Source organism: Anopheles cruzii, chromosome 3 (assembly GCF_943734635.1).
Source record: "Anopheles cruzii chromosome 3, idAnoCruzAS_RS32_06, whole genome shotgun sequence".
In the NCBI taxonomy this organism is placed as follows: domain Eukaryota; kingdom Metazoa; phylum Arthropoda; class Insecta; order Diptera; family Culicidae; genus Anopheles; species Anopheles cruzii.
Window position 1 is genome coordinate 17,034,517 of NC_069145.1, and position 18,254 is coordinate 17,052,770.

Genomic DNA, 18,254 nt, shown 5'->3' on the forward strand with positions numbered 1-18,254 from the left:
TCAGACATTAAGGGAACTGTTTTGACCACTGGTCATCTGGCGCAATCATCAAGGTGCGCACACACAAACGCTCGCAGACAGACAGAGGCCACGGCTGAATCGTAAGGGACCTCGGTGGTCGGGTTTGCTTTGCTAAAGGGTTCGATGGATCCGGTTCCCAGCCGATCCGTCCCATCACGTGAAAAACTTAATTAAAATAAAATGTCCATTTTTTAAATGACAAAACAGCGTCATAAATAGCGTAAACTTGCACCAGGAAGACGGGACGGACCGCCGGGCGCGGCGGGCCAGTAAAAACCGGCGTCCCATCTCTCGAAGGTCGGCTCGAAGAAAGGATTAAAGTTGCGTCGCCGGCCTGGGGTCCTGCCAGGTAGAGTGCGGGTACGGCGACCCTTTCGGTCACGTCACGCGAGTCTGCCTTCACGGGGCCCTTCACCACACGGTTTACATCAAACCCCTTTTGTCTCTCAACACCTGAAACTAATAAGTGATCATAAATTTGACCTTCGAGCGGTATGTTATCCGTTCGCTGCCGACCTTCAGGAGGTCCGGGGTGTTCTGCTCCGGGCCAACGAGGACGCGCAGGACACTGGAGTGTCCCTTCGGCGTCCGGTTCGCGTCCGGAGCCGAAGCAGCGACCGGAGAGGTATTTGCATGGGAAATTGTGCAATTAGAAGGAAAAATACCAACCGAGAAGGTCAGACCGATTTCGGGGCTACACTTCGGGGCTACCAGGAGTGATGGCAAACGATTAATCAAATTAGGCTGGCAGAGACCTCCCGGGAGGAGGTGTGGCCCGAAAAAGCCGTTGAAGCCCGTGCAACAGTGCACCATGTGACGGAGTTGGAAGCCGAGCCGAATCCGAGCTCTGCACCTTTTCCGGACAGTTCCTGGCGTGGACGTGGATGTGGACATTCCGGACATTGTACAATACCAGTCCAATCAGCACCCAGCTGAATGGCTCACCTTAAGTTGGCACTTCAAGCCTACGCCGAGAAACTAGAAACACGCCGCCCGCGAAGAAATTGAAAACAATTCTTCGCCCGACTTGGCCCGTGACTTGTCGTTTTTATTGTGAACCCCCCGCCGGTACCCAGTACTTCATAGAACCTTGCCACGTCATCCCGGCTGGAGTTGATACGTGGAACTAACGATACCGTTAGCAACCGACCGACCCACCAGTCGTTGCATCCTCCCTTGGCCGGGTCTCCTCAGTCCATAGTTCTGGTCTGGTCCTTTAAGGTTTACGCCGTGGCTTACAAGCTGCACACGCATATGCAAAGGCCACCCGAACCGAACCCGAGGATCATAAAAACCGGGTCCAGAAACATTTGGCAAGATTGGCCGCCATTGTCCCACCGTAGTCCCATTATCGGTGTCAAGGGTTCGCCTGGCGGTTCGCCGGGGGCCCATTATGAGAACCGCATCCGCGTACATGGGATCGACGTAATTCTCCCAAAAATATTCAGCGATGCAAAACATTCCACGTCCAAATCTGGGCTCTAGAACTAGGGTTCATGCTGCGGGACCGTTCCGCTCAAAAATCCCGTTCCTTTTTGGCGAGCATATTTTGCCCGCTCATTATGCAGGGGCTTTCGGGGCTTTGGGTGTTTTGCCAAAAGATCCTCCACTCCCAATTCACGGCAGTGTCTTAAAGACGGTGCTTTGCTCGAAGAATAGAACAACGGCGCGCTCCCTTATCTTGTCGGCCGCGTGCAGGGTTCGACCGAAACGAAGCAGAAGACGCACCCGGGGATGTGGCAAAGGGCTCTTCCGTTTGCACAATTTTCGGACGACAAAACACGAGAGTCCACACACAGAGCGAGAGAGGGTCCCCGGGTCCGGCCGATAATTATCTTGGCCCTTGCCGAACCCCTGGCCGAGTTGGAGAGACAGAGAAGAGCTCTTCTTCGGATTTGTTCGTTGGCCCAAAACGCACGCACCGCGACGCCCGGCCCGGACCACGGTACCCGGTGCGCTGTCTCGGTGTCTTCCAGTTCCAGGGCTTGTCTAGCTGTCTGTCTGTCGTCCGCGCAGTGGCACGGACATGATGCTACATGGCTAGGCTGGAAGGATCGGAGTGTTCTGGCTTCATAATACCACCGGGAGAAAAGTATCCGCTTACAGTCCGCCCGGGCCTGGCAGACCCCTTGGATCCTGGATACCTGTGTTCCACGCGTTCCACCTTGGAGACATCGCGCCGAGAGACGGCCGCGGGACGCGGGACGCGGCCTGGATTCGTTTTACTTCATTCGCTTCATTTCCGTTCCGTTCTCCTGCGACCGGAGGTAAATTAGCTCCATGAAGGCCCCTGGTCGCCGCGGTACCCGCTTGCCGCGCTGGCCGCGCTCGGCGGACGTTGAAACTGATTCGGTTATTCGATACTTTTTTCCGCTCGCTCGCTATCGCCCGGCGCAGGGACAGCACGGGTCCGGGCGCCGTGAACGAACTGTATCCGCTTCGCGCCGCTTCTTGACAGCTCACCGCGAGGCCTGCAACCGCGGCTCGGCTGGGATCGGCAGTAATTTGAATAATTGTTCAAGATGGCGTAATGATATCGGCATGGAATCACAACACCGCACCAAAACATGGCACCAGCGCGCGGGGCCGGCGATGATACTCTCGGGCCCGAAACCCGTTACACCCGTCCATTCCAATTGGGACACTAGTCCCCTCCTCAGCCACTTTGTTGCCTGCGCCGGGCAGCGCCGGGCGCGAAAAGAGAGCCCGCGATCGCAGATGGTGCAGAGATGGTCGTCGTGTCGTGACCTACAACACAGAGAACACAAACACGTCCGACACCCGTCCGGTGGGGGCCCGCCGGGAGGTTAAGCGAAGGTGACGGTAGTACCTCTGATTTTTCAATCCTCCTCCGGGAGGCTCCGGGCAGGCTGGCTGGACAATAACTCAATAGCCAATAATGCGTCGACACCTCCGCGTTCGATCGATCGTCTCGATCTCGCGCCTCACGAACGCACTGTCCACTTGCTTTTCTTGCCCTGGGGTTGGGCTGGGTGGTCGGTGACGGCTTTTTGACGTCTTCTTGGACCGCCAAACGATTACTTGCCGTTCCATTAACGGTCTTGGATCGACCCAACGCGGCGCACGTGCCTCTCAGAGCTCAGCATGATCCGTGGCGCGAAAGGCGCAATAGAAAACAGTTAATCGAGTTATCGAGTGCCTTGGTGCCTGGGGCCGGTGGCCTATGGAATGTGTGATGGCATGAGACGGCAACTTTCTCGGTCCGTCCACGATACGGAGAGACCAAAAGAACCCGAAAAAAAAAAACACTTTAGCAACATGTTTTTTGGGTTGATTGTGATGGTCAGCGAAAAATTCTGACCACTTCTGGTGGTGAAGTGTTTCGAAATTGGTTTGCCAAAAACCAACCCAGTGCGGTTGACCCTTCCTTCCGGTAGCGGCCCTCTGGCTACCGAACCACACGTCGGTTGCACTTTTCGGTGGCGGTGGCCATCATCAGCAGCAGCGTGTCTTCGGGAGCGGCCGTCGAAACGCAATAATTAACCTCTCGATGGCTCACGCTTGACTCAGCAAGAAATCGCGTGCCGCACTCCTCTCGACTAAAGAGGATCCATTATGAGGTTTTTTTTTGTAAGGCTCATCCATCTCACGACACCCGGTTTAATCCCCGCCGGTTGCCGGGAAAAGAAACAAGATCCTGGCCGAGTGAGCGAGCGAACGAGCGAGGGAACGAATAAATAAAAAACAACAACCGAAATCCACCGGAGGCTCTGTCTCGGGCGCGCTAATGTGATTAATCTTCACCTTTTATGTTGGCTTTCGGTGCGCGTGCGTGCGTGTGTGTGCACCCAACGTTGACACAACATCACCTTACCCCGTGGCGTTCAGCACCGGTACCGGTTCCGTCCGGAGAACCCCGGGGGCCCATCCTATTTAAACAACGTTTAGTCCACAGGAAGCAGCAGGAATGGTAACACAAAAAATGACGTCGCACAATATGCACGCGGCACACGGGGACATCAAACAATCTCAACAGGACACCATCAGATCGAGCGTCGGGCCGCCCGTAAGGATGCTTCGCGACGCGAGAGAGAAAGAGGTTTTCTAAGCAATAAATGTCGGCGCCCTCCGGCAGACCAGCGCCTCTAGTAGCGTCCTGAGATTGTGTCCTGAGAGCGAGCTCTGAGAGTGTGTCCTTTTGGCTTTCTAGCACAATACGACTCCTTCTTCATTTTCGAAGTCTCTCGTTTTGGGTGCATTGGCTTCTCTTGCACGATGTGTGGGTTATATGTTTTTAATATCTCCCAAGTTTTTGCAAGCATTTAACGTCTCATTTCGTAAATGTCAAAGATTTGACTAAATATTTACAATTTCCCGAATGAAGTTCGACGATTCAAAAGTCAAGTAATCGGTAGTTCCAAAATCCAAACACTAGATGGATCATCCTATCATCATTCACGTTAACAGGAGTTACTTGCCGTGCAGAATCCTATCAGCGCCGCACCAGACATAACTCCTGAATCGGCCCCCAGAAGTTCCAAGAATACCCTAGCAGATAGCAATACGCGCATCTGCTTCCTTCGCGCTCGGCCGGGAACGGCCTCTGGAAAACATTTTACTTTCCAAACAGCTCTCGGCGAGCGAACTGATAAGCGGCAACAACTACGGTACAGCTGCGCCAGTACCCAGTACCGGTACCGTACCGTTTGAGTTATCGCCGCGCTCCGACGCAGCGTTCCAGCGTTTATTTATGACCCACCAGTGCGCTCGGAGAAGAAGCGGGAATCTGGGATTTTTCGTCCGGCCCTAAAGCACCCGGACACCGGGAGGATCCGATCCGTGGACCGATTTTTATCTGCCCTCCAATCAGGGCGAACGCATCTCACAAGTGGCCCCGCGATAACTTATCGCGAGTGATGATGTGAAAAGTGTATCACGATCAGTCAGGACTTGCGCACACAGCCGGGCGTAGTTGGTCGAGGAACCACTCCACAAACGGACAACGTGTTCCGAAGTGCTCCATAACTCCTATATCTTGACGCTCGCGAGAACGGAAGCACTCGGCGATAGCCCCCGGGGATGCTGGCGGTTGGGTCCGGAGCTACATGACCCACTGCGCCCACCTGGGGACCGTGCACTCCCTGCCTGCGTGTGTGTTGCCTTTTTAGCCCGCACAAATTGCACCTCGCCAAACACAGCACAGGCCGGCCGGCCAGTCGCGACGGCGAAAGAAAAAGGCCCGACCCGATCCAATCACCCCCACAGCCCAAGACCACAGCTTGCCGGGGCACATGTAGCGGGGTCAGTCGTAGAGCTGCGCGCTGGAACCTTCCCCCGTCCGACGGAACGTAACAGATATGTAATTATGGGTAAATTAGTCGGTATTCACCTTGCCGTGAGGCAGTCTCTGCCGGATCCGCGGCTTCCCGCGCGATGATCCTCAAGGGGATGCTGTGGTCATCCATCGCTTGAAACGCTCTCTCTCTCTCTCTCTCTCTCTCTCTTTCTGCTGGTCTCCTTCGCTCGCTCGGGAACGCATTTGTTTCTCGAGTGCGTACGCGCCGTTGTCTCGCCTCTCAAGTATCTGCAACGAGGCTGTGCAACCTTTAAGGGCCCCCGCCAGAAGCCGAAGCCAGCCAGCTGTAGGGCCCTCTCCGTAGGAGCCCATGCCACGATAACTCTTCACCTCGAGCCGTCGTTGTCGTGGACTTACTCTTCCGCCATCCGTTGGACCTTTCGCTTTCTTGTGGTCGTGGCTGTGACGTGTGTTTGGAGGGTTCCTTCACACATCGAGGCACACGTGCATCCGCGGAGAGGTCAGTCCGGCTGACAGTGCATCCGTGTGTGCGTGTGTGGTTTGAAAATCGATTATGAACTGGCTGGCGGCCGTGATATGAACACATCAGCAGCGACCTCGGGGACAGCGAGTCTCTGCGAGTCTCTCCGTCTGTCCATCGACAAGATCGATGATCGAGTCGGACATGTCGGACAAGCGGCGGAGGGCAAGCAGGAGGGAGCGAAACGCTCCCCGCTTAACGTCGGGGAGAACATTTGTTTTTCCTGAGCGCCGCTGACGCCTCGCCTCGCCTGGGTCGTGTGTAGCCTTGGTCTACAAAACGGAGCTCGCGGAGCCGTTTGATCGTCGTTTCGCGCCTTTCGCGCGCACCGAAGTCCCTCTCGTTTGGTCTGTGTGTGTGAGTGAGTGGCAAGTGTTTTGATTGATGCTTTTTTTTGTGGACTCTTCTCCCGCCCCCGGGGGGTTTCACCACGGGCTGTGTGCGATGATGGGGCGATTTATTGGGATGTGACAGCGAACGCGGCGCTCACCGCGCGGGACAGATTGTGCGTCTCCTTTTTCGTAGATTTTCTATTTTCGATCACGCAACACGTGAAAGGGTGACAGATCCTGTGAAAACGGCCAAAGTGGGTCACTTTGATAGCGCGAAGAATATGGTTGGCTTTCTGCTTTCCGTGTGCGTCCAACCCTTTGGTGGTCCCGGCGATAGGGTTGGTTGTTATCGCGTCCTTTTGCGGTCACGGGTTCGATTCCCGTTTAGGGATGAGATTTGTTTCTGGGTATTCTGCCAGTTCCCATTTACCAGCACACGATGATGATTAGAGAACTCCCAAGAATGCTGCTGGAATGCTTTTCAACAAGCTGCTGATTGCTGGGGAATGTTTCGAAAAGGTCAACACGACAACCCAAACAAAGGCAAACTAATCACTGGAAACACTTCTACAAATCATCGGGAGCTCACTTCACGGCAATTCGCTCACAAATCTCATAACAAGCCCCACAACAATTTCACACATTCTTCCGAAATGCTGAAGCCACGCCGAGCCAATCAATGCCTTTTTTCGCGCCACTCACGCATCCGGATGAGGTCATTCACATCACGTCGCCTCCTGGTGCGTTCGGTTGCCGGGGCGAAGGATAACGCACTCGATGGACATCTGCTCGCGTAAGACAACGCGAAGGTGCTCGCGTTGCTGCAACAAACACAGCGCGCAACGTAATACCGCGCGATGCACGACAGCCAGCCACCCGCACCCGACTTCACACGACTTTCCGGCGCGGCCGGTCCGGTTCCGGGGGCCATATGGTGTAAATTCAATTTGAAGCCACTCGCAGCCTGTTCCCAGCTGCACGCTGTGGCCGCGTGTTCGTCTGTTCTCCCTTTTATCGGGCCCCCAGAAAAAAAAACCCCCGGCGCAAACCAAATTGCAATCCGAGAAACCCGTCTTCAGGACAGCGAAACCCCTGCCGGAGAGCGAGAGAGAGAAAGAGACCAATCGAGCGCCGAAACGTGCTTTCCATACCGAATCGCCCAAAAACTGTATCCGTTGGCTCGACGACGTAGGTGAAGGAGACCGACTCGCCCAGAACTCAACGCCAGGGATTCTTTCGCCAAGGATTGACCCGAATGTTGTCAATTTGACAAACGAATTTCCTCCAAGAGGGCTAGTAATCCTTTCGCCAATTAATCAATAGCTGTCCTCGAAATTGGTGCAGCGATCCGGACGAACGCCCCTACCTGGAGTCGCCTGGGGTCGAGAGTCCCGTCAAAACCATTAATCACTCCAGTAAATCACAACTCCCGGGGTGGACACTTCCGACTTCTTCGGAACGTTCTCACGGTTCTCGTCGATCGGTGTCGCCCGGTGGTGATACCGAATTCCGGTGACCTTTCCGAGAGGCTCGCCGGCGCTTCCGGAGTGTCCTTTGCTAATTGATTCAATTATGGTGCGTGATTAATGGTTCACCGCGCGGGCTGTCGATGCATATTTGGGTCGGTTCTTCGCGGGTCCGGAATTGGCAACCGTCAATCGATGTAACACCGAGACGCCGAGATGTTCTCGGTAATACGATCCTAGGGAAGCGTTCCAGCGAAGTCGGGAAAAACGCGCGAATTATGCCAGCCAAAATGGTGCACCGCCGCACGATGACTATCATCACCACAACCACCACAACCACCACCACCATCATCATCATCATCTGCGTCATCGTCTTCATCGTGGTCGTCGGGCGCGAACAGCGAACCGCAACAACACAAGAAAAGTGCATCGTGTGGCCGCACCGAGCGGCGATGCACCGAGGAGCCTCTGTCTCGGAGACGAGGAGAGATACCGGACCGGTGCCGGCCCCGGTGTGCCGTACCGTGAGAAAATTCCTCAACTTTTATGATGTACAATCTGCACCGCGGCGTGATAGCGCGCCGCGGAACGGGGCCCCCAACCGCGCGAGCGCGGCCAGCCGCCGATCGTTTTCTTCGGCGTCTTTCTGCTATTCTCCACGAGCTCGATCTTTGGCGCGCCGGCCGGACCGGGCCGAGACTGCCCTGCACTCGCACGTGCCTCGCGATCTTTCACGCCACGCCACGGGGATGCTGCTGCGATGAGCAACTTCCGCGCAAAAGAGTCCAAGTCCAAGTTTCCGTGTTTGGGGCTCCCGAGGAGCGTGTGATAAGACGGAGACACTGCGTTCGGACCCTATCGGACGAGACAACGACCATAAGATATTAGGGGAGGAAGGACTCTGTTGCCCTTTCAAAACACCCGGTTGAGGTGCTGATTCGTTGCTGATCGCACACCATCGATCACTGCGGGCGGGCGGTCACTAGACGACGATGATCGACTGCGATCAGCGAATTGATTTCGGGTTGCTGATTGCGATGAAAAATTGACGCGAAATTTTACGTCTATTCATTTATCAAACTTGTGTTTTACCTGATAAGCTGCAGAAAGGGGGATTTACCCGCGAAAGGTTTGTTGCCTGGTTCCATGCTTCAACCAAGGGCTGCGCTGCGGGTACGGTGAAGTGGAAACAACCAATGTAGTGACCAATTGGTAACAAACTCCAATTTTTAGGGCACAATAAACGTTCTTAAACGTTCCTGACTCGCCATGAATCTCTTCTTCTTGGAGCGGCTGGCTCTTCTGCTGCAACGGCCCTTTTGTTGCAGTTTGTTGCTGTCCATCGGCCCATCGTTTACGGAGCTGCTGCTCTCGGGGGGCTTATCTCTCGGGCTGGCTGAGAGCATACCCGTAAGCATAACGCGCGCGTCTCAGCGCCGCGAAAACGCAGAGCCTCACCGCGAAAGGTGCGCCTCAGAGCGAGCGAGAGCGAAGAATAGAGAGATAGTGAAGCGATAGCATTGTGAAGGGGGCCAGCTGGACCCCGGCGGGAGATGAGGTGAAAGTACGACCCAGCGCAGTGGGTGGGTGGGCGAGGGCGGAGCATAAGCCGCGGTTCAGGGTATTACAATCCTCCGGCCGGCCGGCCGGCCGCGGCACAAGTCAGACAACAATGTGCGTCGTCGTCTGCGGTGCGCGCATGTACCAACCACAACAACAACAACAAACGGAACGTCAAAAAGAGAGAGAGAGAGAGAGAGGTGGGTGTGGAGAGGACATGGAGAGACAGAGCGAACGAGAGTAATGAAAGGACGGGCCCACATGTGAAGATGGTCGCGGCCAGCCCAGCGGTCAGCATAAAATCGAACGGCGCACACGCGCGACACACACCACCATTCCAAACACACACACACAGTCACACAGTGAAGTCCGTACCGAAGGAGTCCGGAAAGCTGGCAGGCCACGGGCAATCGAACGCCGCGCGCGGGAAGAGTCAAGTATCAAGTATCGTGTTGAGTTTATAAGATTAACATTATTATGTATCAGATTAAAAATAAATTATAATTTTTTTCTTCTCTCTGTCCCCGCACGTTCCACTCTCGCTCTCTCTCCCTCTCTCCCGCGTTCGGGGCACACTCCTGCGTCACGCACGGCCCACGGTCCATTGTGCGCATGTGTGTCGTATGGGTTGGCGAACCGGCGAATGCTGCACTTTTGGCGATTGCTGCACCCGCCCGATGCGATGCCCTCTTATGCTCTGCCCATTCCCGTTCCCGGGAGCGGCGCGCCTTTCGTCCGTTTCGCTGCACAACATACTTTCCTTTTCCTTTCTATTTCCGGGACGGGTCGCGAATTTCTCGCGAAAACCGCCAAACCGCTTCGGCAGATTTAAAGGACGGCGGCGGCCACGGTATCCCAGGGAATCGATCTCTCCGGGCCCCACGGGTCCTCGGGAAATGCAAAAACCGAAATGCAGGGTACGAGAGAGGGAGAGGAGGAGAGCGTGCAATAAAAAACCGGAGAAAAAGGAAGCGATCGTACGGAAAGAGCAAATAAAAATGCGCTCTTTGTCGACGACCCGGCGGCTTAAGTTTATGCTGTGTGAAAAGATATAAATAATTCATTGCACGCCGGCAACCGGTCCTCGGACGGCTACGCCGGCCGGGCGGAGGAATTGAAACATATAAATTAGGCCAAACGCGAAGCGAATGCAGGCCGAACGGCGCGAATCGGCCGTCTGCTGCGCCGCCGGGTGTCCTTATGCTGCGCTGATTATGCGCCGGCGGTTGTTAGTCAATTGAATGATTCGCTGGAATGTTTATTTGATGGGTTCATTTGATTCCGAGAGGACAATCGGTCGATTAAATTATGCTCATTATGAGATGCTGGGGCGAGACCCGCGACTGGAAAGCTCCGCATACCGTAGTTCCGTCCCGGAAGATTTCTGTTTGAAGAAGAAACATAGCAGACATTTACCTTCATGCGTCATAATCTGGCAGACCCTTCCCCTGCAGATGCCGGGAAAGTCAGACATCTTGGGCCCGGACACAACTCTCGCCCGCTCGCTCGCGTATCTACAAACCTATAAAATTTAATGTACTTTCCAACTTACTTTGTCGCGCGCGGTGCCGGGCCGAGTTTTGGGCCAGAGAAAAAAGACATTGCCTCCCCCAGAATTGCCCATTAGACGCTTATCTTACGCGCCGGGGAAAACCCATTTTCCGCGTACCAACACAAAAACAATGGAACGGCAGCAAGATGCTGTCCATAAATTACGCCGAACAGCAGCGCGACCGTCGCGCACCGATCGGCTTCGGTTCCGGCGCCCGACGAGGGAACTTTCCGTCCACTTTTTTGTGGCCCCCGTTGCTTCCGATGTAAATTTTCCAGCGAGAAGGAGCCAGGTGCGGGAATCTCGGTTTCCACGATTCATTTACGCTTCCTGCGCTTCGGTCGGGTCGGGAAATGAAGTTAATGTCTTTTTCGGGTGCGACCTACGCAACCAACCGGCGACAGACTGTATGCATCGAGCGAAGGACCTGAATCAGGAACTCGGGCTCGGGACCACCACCGACAAGTCGTGGTTATTTTTAGGCGGTAATGAACCCAACCCACCTTATCAACGGCCGATCGCCGGCCGACCGACCGACTGGTGGCGACCAGGAGAAGAAAACGGGTCCGGAAAATTGACGAAACGGGACTCGGACCGTGGAGAATTGATTGAAATCACGTACAGCCGGGATCCCGGCAGCCCGATCGGTGATCCCATTCCGCGCTGCGGCTCGTTACGTTACGGGCGACGGTCGGTCTCTTGGGCCGACCTGACGTGGTCAGGCCGTGGCGGGGCCTGGGTCGAGAAGTTGAACATAAAATTGATTCTCTATCAGCGACCGATTAGCGCGGCACGACCACGGCTCTGCGGTTTCTGTGGCCACGGAGTGAAAGCAGCAGCTGAGGTTGCGCCAAGAAGAGCCAAGACACTGGCGCAAGTCCGACAGAGCTCCGTGGGTAAATTGGAAAATTTCGCATAATCCATCAACGGGGCGCACGGGCCGCGAAAAACGCTAAAACCGCAGAACGAAGGGCCACTTTTCGGCCAACTAGCACACTCGGCTGGAATGGTTATGGCGGCTTTTATGGCCGACATTTTTCCCCCAGTTCGCGGGTATTCTTGGGCATCGAGGTGTAAATTGATCTCATTCACGTTGATTAGCAATTGGCGATTGGCGTGGCCGACGGTGAAGTTTTAAGGGCCATTTTTTCCCCCAAATAAGTAGCACGTTCCACGTCTGCCCAGTTCACGATTGGATGGCCAGTACGTGCCGGCAACAATGTGGAGTGGTTGGGTGTCATTTTGGTCGCAATCGAGTCCACCAAGATTGGGATACGGTGCGAAGAAATCACCTTATCGTGGGACTTTACATGGGCTGGCCAGTTGGCCCTTTACGGGTAATCCGATAACTTTTTTATTAGTTACAGAACTATGCTGGGCCCTCTGACTACTTTCTTATCAGTTTGTCTCCCCTAAGGACGGTCTAAGGAGACTTTATGGGCTGTTCCGTCGTCCGTCGCCGTCTCATGACATGACCAGCCCACCGAAGCATGGCGAGACATATACGCGCTGCACGACAAAAAGCAATCCGAGTATCTTCTTCTAGGGCGCGGCTAAGAGGGTTTTTTAAGACCGAGTTCATGTCTCAAATATAAAGATTCTGTATAGCTCAAACTTAGACTGTCTCGACAAGAGAAGAGAGCGAAAGAGTTTGACCAGGACCCATTGGCTGCTAACATCCTACTGGACACTCTGCCGTGTTAAAAACCATGATTCGGGCAATCGGAGCCGATCGCTCTGAACACCCAAATGTGTGATCTTCCATAAAAAACAACATCAATTGAAGATCCCGGTTCCATGAGATATCTGACTCCTGTTGGATAACAACATAATGGACGGACACCACGCTGGCACCGGGAATTATTGACCTATGCATTACCTATTAAATATTAATATTTAGTAACAGGAATTGATGAAAACCTCTTCTCCAATGTTTGCCAATGCCGATTAGTTGCTCACATGTTGAGTCCTTTATTCGCGTGTTTTTGGCACCAAAACAGTAGCTCGAACGCGCCCTGTCGCACGTGTCCAAGCAAATTAACCCCGCGGTGCGTTGCGTCCTTCGGCACGGCAGAAAAGTAAAGACAAGCAAAGGACGAAAATTACAGCGAAAACAAACAACTTACACCGAGAAGCGGCGACAAGAAGCAGGGCACGCAAGAGATGAAGATTTCACGTGAAACCCGGTCGAGCCCCGAGGGAAATTCGTGAGTTTCCATCGGACCGGAGACGTCAGGCGCCGGATGAGTGAACAATTAATTACCGACCGAAGGAGCGCTACCAGTACAGGGTTGGGTTGTGATTTTGATCGAATGTCGTGCTTCGACGGTCGGTAACGATGGTCAGAGTTCCGAGAATGACGGGGTGTTCCTCTGCGACCGCGAACTGTCAGCTCCTGTGATGCACACACACAGCTCTCAACCCCAACATAAAAAACCGGTCGACCAGCAACACTTTTCCGGTGCTGTTTCCACTTGTTGCACGCCCGAAACTTACAATAAACTGCCAACTGGTCGGGGGCCTCAACCGGGTGACAATTTATTGTAAATCGTTTGACCTTTATCTAAATCAATTTGCGGTCGATTTTTTGCGGAAGCCCAACACGCCCAGGCCCAGGCCGGTTTCCATTTTTTGCAGTCAAGGTGTGCAGCAAATAAAAAAACGGTGGACCCGATATTTATGCACTTTCAATTGACACTCGACACCGACCTGTCGATGCTTTCGTTTCGTTTTTTTTGTGAAGGACCGCCATTTCCTGTCACTATCTCGCACCGTTCCTCGCGCTCGGTTCCGGTTGTTCCGATTTTTCCGACAGCGACGCTGTCGCTGATTGCATCTCGTCGTTGCACCGCGGTGCAGTGCCACTGCAGGGCGCGCGCGTTGCAGTAGAAAATATTCTCATTCCTGTATTAAAAAAATCAAAATCGATTCACGAAGCAGAAAAAAAGGACGGCCGTAGAATATTAAAAAGCGTCCCACTTCCGGCGTCGGTGGACGACAGCCCGAACAGAGGATGCGCAGAGTTCACAGATGCAAAAAAATGACGCCACGTGATAAAATCACCAGCGGCCAGGCCAGTCCAGTCGGAAACCGTGACAACCGTGCACCTTCGGACCCGTATCCGGCGATGGCCGCCAACCGCCGACGGTTCGTTAGTTACGCGCAGCGCACCGAGCGACCCATTTTATTGGCGAACATTGGCCAAACGCTGGAGCCCGTTCGTTTCATCGACCAATTAGGGAGGAAAACTATTTTCCCTTTTTGCCCAAACGGAGATCGCACCTGCGGCAGCACCTGTGAGTGTAAGTGAATGTAATGCTAGCCGATTGGCCAACTGAGCCCAGCATTCCGGAACGGAAACCGTGGGCCACGGAGCGCCGGCTAGCTAATCCGCTGGCCAGAGAGCCGTAAATCTTCAATTTCATGCTAATTTTTACCTCTATCGGCACAAAAACACCTCCCATAAACGACGAGCCGACCCGCCGCACCGCTGTATTGGGCCGTGGGTCGGCCAAAGTCGGCGACCCGATGGGACTGGCGCAAAAAGCAATCAAAATCATTTCATATTTCCCATGCGACGCCGTTCAGTCGTGGCCAGACGGTGGGAGGCACATAAAACATGGACGAACGAAACAACGGCAAGAATTAAAAATGTACGTAAAACCGCCGACGCCTCCGCCGCCTTGGTGCCGTATGGTTACCCCCGCCGGGCGGGTCTTGCCCCGGGTGCCGGCGCTGGCTGGCATCGCGCGCAAGATTTATTGACTATTTTATTTCATTTTAAATAGCATTAATAACCGATGCTCACCGAGAGTGTGTTAACATGAATAGCAACAGCAATAACATCGCGTGCGTACTCTTCGGATCGCCGAACCCGCCCGCCGTTGGCTTTGTTTTGGATTCCCTCCTTTACTGCGGCCCCCAAACGAAGACGTCTCGGGGCACACCACAGGTGGAGAGGCCAGCTCGGTGAAAGCTCTTGGGCCGCTTAGTAGTTTATTGCAGTCTCAGGCAGGCCAGTGGACTTGAGAGTCCGCTGTTCGCTTCAGTCCAGGTTTGGTGGATCTCCACGGACAGATATGATTATCGGTACAGGCTCCTGGCAGACGCTGGCCTTTTTGCCTGTCAATTTGATTCAATTACCAAAGCTTATCGGTGATTGGTCCAGTATCTGGAGGTTATTTTGGGCCATGATTTTGAGGTGCTCCTTGATAAAGACCCGTCAAAAAATGGGACCAGATTGCACCGACGGTCTCAGACAGTCGGTGTTGAGGTCCAAAAAGTGCTGCGAGATAAGCCAACTCCGCCAACCACTCTGGACCTTAGAGTAGACCTCGGTCCAACCGCGATCGCGGGCCCCCCGGCCGATTATTAATCTGAACACTTTGGCCGATTGGCGACGTCTAATCAAAGTCTAGTCTGGGCCGACGGCGACGATCGATGTTGACGATCGCGGGTGCGCAACTAGCGGAGACCTGCCTGCCTGCCTGCCTCTGCTGGACACCAGTTTCCACTTCATCTACTCCCCACACACATACACTCTGCTCGGGCGCACTCGTTGATGACCCTCGTGGCCTCTACGTGGCTGCTAGGCGCGAGTCCACGAGGCCATAGTCATAAATAATTAATGCACCGTTTTCCCTTTTTTTCCCCAACACGCTCCAAACTTCCAATTGTTTGCCCAACACACTCTCTCAAACGTCCCCGGGCATGAAGAGGCTCCGTCATGCGCTTTTTGCTGCGTCCGCGTCTGTCAACGTGTGTTGGACTCGGCTCGGGGAGTTAATTGTTGCTGGTCGCGGCGAGCTAGGTGAAGGTGAATGAGGCTCCCGGGACTCCCTGGGCCTCGGCGAGAGTTCAAGAATCAATAGACTGGGAAGCGGATTAACGCGGACGGTGACGCGATGACGCGAACATCATAATCATAGCACCACCACTTCTGGGATCGAGGTCTTCAAGAGGTCCTCGAAGACACACACATGGGGCGATCGGAATTCGTCGCCGCTGTTTTGAATATTTAAATCTGTCTGTGTGAACAAATGAAATTGAATGACAATTGGAGCTCGCGAGAGACCCAAAACCCGCGACACGTGGCCAGTTTTAGATTCGGCGACTAACTTCCACCCTTTGTCCCCTCTCTTTACAGCGGTTCAGCGAGGACGGGTGCCACCGTCGCAACCTCCGGGCATCCCGTACGGCCAGTACTCGATACCGAACGGTGACGCCGTGGCCGGCTTCAATGGCCACTCGTATCTCAGTTCCTACATCTCGCTGCTGCTGCGGGCGGAACCGTACCCGACGTCCCGGTACGGGCAGTGCATGCAGACGAACAACATCATGGGCATCGACAACATCTGCGAGCTGGCCGCCCGGCTGCTGTTCTCGGCGGTCGAGTGGGCCCGCAACATCCCCTTCTTCCCGGATCTCCAGGTCACCGACCAGGTGGCCCTGCTGCGGCTCGTCTGGTCCGAGCTGTTCGTGCTGAACGCGTCCCAGTGCTCGATGCCCCTGCACGTCGCCCCGCTCCTGGCCGCGGCCGGCCTCCACGCGTCCCCGATGGCCGCGGACCGGGTGGTCGCGTTCATGGACCACATCCGGATATTCCAGGAGCAGGTGGAGAAGCTGAAGGCCCTGCACGTCGACTCGGCCGAGTACTCCTGCCTGAAGGCGATCGTCCTCTTCACCACAGGTAAATTGCTGGACAATCTGTTCGGCGATGTCCCCGCACTGCTTGCCAAAACCGCCACCCAGCTCCCCTCCCTCCAGTCCGAATCCGAAGTCATCCATCTGGTGCAGGTGCACCAGTACCGCCGGGGTTCCGGCGCCGGTTCCGGGACGCTACCCACGGAACCTAGCCGATCCCCGAACACCTCCTCCCACAACCACACCCTCAACTCGAGCTCCAGTGGCAACTCGTCGCTGGGCTCCTCCACGTCCATGGTCTCGACGTCGGGTGTCGAAGGCACTGGCGCTGGCGGCGGCGCCCATGGTGTCCCTTCGTCCATTGCGTCACCCTCGGTGACGACGACGACGACGATCCTGCCGCCGGCCGCAGCGACCGAATCGACGACACCCTCGTCCTCCACCACCTCCCACCTCCATAACAACAATAATGACCTGAAAATGGTCAACCACAATCTAACCCCGCACACGACAATACACCCCGGCACCGGTTCCGGCCGCAGCGTAGCGTCACCCTCGCTGGTGGCCGCCGGTGTTGGGGCGCTGTTTGGCAGCAATGCACAATCGAAAACGCCACCGCTGCCGCTGTTCAGCTTCCACCAGAACACACCCAACCGGTCCTACCACGGAACGTTGGATGACTTCGTGAACCTGAGCAGCAGCAGCCCGTACGGGGCGGCGGCGTTCGGGTCGCCCAGCTTCGGCACCGGCGGCATCTTCAGCCCGTACAGTGCCGGAGGCGGTGGTGGTGGTAGCTCCGTCGGCGGCGGTGGGTCCAAGTACACGCCCGGTGTCGGTGGCACCGTCGCCGGCGCTGACTACAAGTTTTCGCCCTACAGCCCGTGGAGTAGTCGCCGGTAGGGCGCTAGGAGCAGCAGCAGCAGCCACAGAAGTAGTAGTATTAGTAGTGGTACTAGTGGTTGATGCTATGGTCTTTCCACTGACCGGCGTGTCGGTCACTAGGAAACACCATACCATCGCGTAGCCTGTAAAGAGTATGCCTAGGGTACACCTCTAGAACGCCTGCCTTAGTTGGAGGCTCTGAAGTAGCGATAAGCGCCATTGGGCTAGTTACCAAAAAACGAGGGGACGAGCTGCCATATGTAACTCTAGTATTAGTCTGTAGCTATTTATTGTGGTGTCTATTTATCTAACCTATGAAACTTATTGATTAATCTTCCGTTGGACCCAAGAGTTGGTTATGTAGCTTCCTAGCTCCGTGTACATTCCCGTCCCCGTCGACCGGTTCTGTTCCGTCTCCCTGTCCGCCCTGTCTGTCTCCCCGTCGGTTCGGCTGATCGGATAGGATAGGTGGGCCGCGGATTGGACACAGGTCCGTCGTCGTCGTCCCCAAGAAGTAGAAATAAATGCGCTTTTCGTTAGTACAAAAATAACCCGATCCCGTGTTCTGAGTTTAGCTTCTTTCGCTCTCGTTTCCCGACCGCTGCTGCCAAATTGCGGTACGCTGATCGTCCCGAACAAGTCGGTGAGCCATCGATTGATTTAGTGTCTTGCTGTGTCTTGCTGTGAGTAGAGAACGTAGAAGTCCCCCGTAGAAGTTGGTAGAACAAATCGGTACCGTACCGTCACGATGCCATGTTTGTCGCATTTTTGCACATTTGATGCAATCTTCACCCCGCGCCCAGCGCCACACAGTCACAGTCAGTTCGTCAGAAATCGTGTCGTCGTCCACCACGTTGTTCCGTGTGCCCAGGTCCTCCTCTTGCCTTCGATAGGATTAGGTTGTACAACTTCTCGAGAATTTGCGTACACTTCTTTGCGTGGTCCCACCGGCAAGACGGCCGGCGGACGGATACAGCGACGCTACGTCACATACTCCAAA

At 54.8% G+C, this 18,254-nt stretch overlaps 1 protein-coding gene across 2 annotated transcripts in view; it reads left to right on the top strand.

Annotated features, from left to right (window-relative positions):
• The window catches only part of LOC128274092 (nuclear receptor subfamily 2 group F member 1-B), a 66,431-nt gene that overhangs the window by 19,112 nt on the left and 29,065 nt on the right, over positions 1 to 18,254 (top strand). Inside the window, exon 3 of one of the 2 annotated variants that reach the window (XM_053012178.1) lies at positions 15,876 to 16,418. In XM_053012178.1, the coding sequence (XP_052868138.1) occupies positions 15,876 to 16,418 (543 nt within the window). Of the gene's footprint in view, positions 1 to 15,875; positions 17,648 to 18,254 lie in introns of those variants that run through there. The other variant, XM_053012177.1, reaches the window with a different exon arrangement.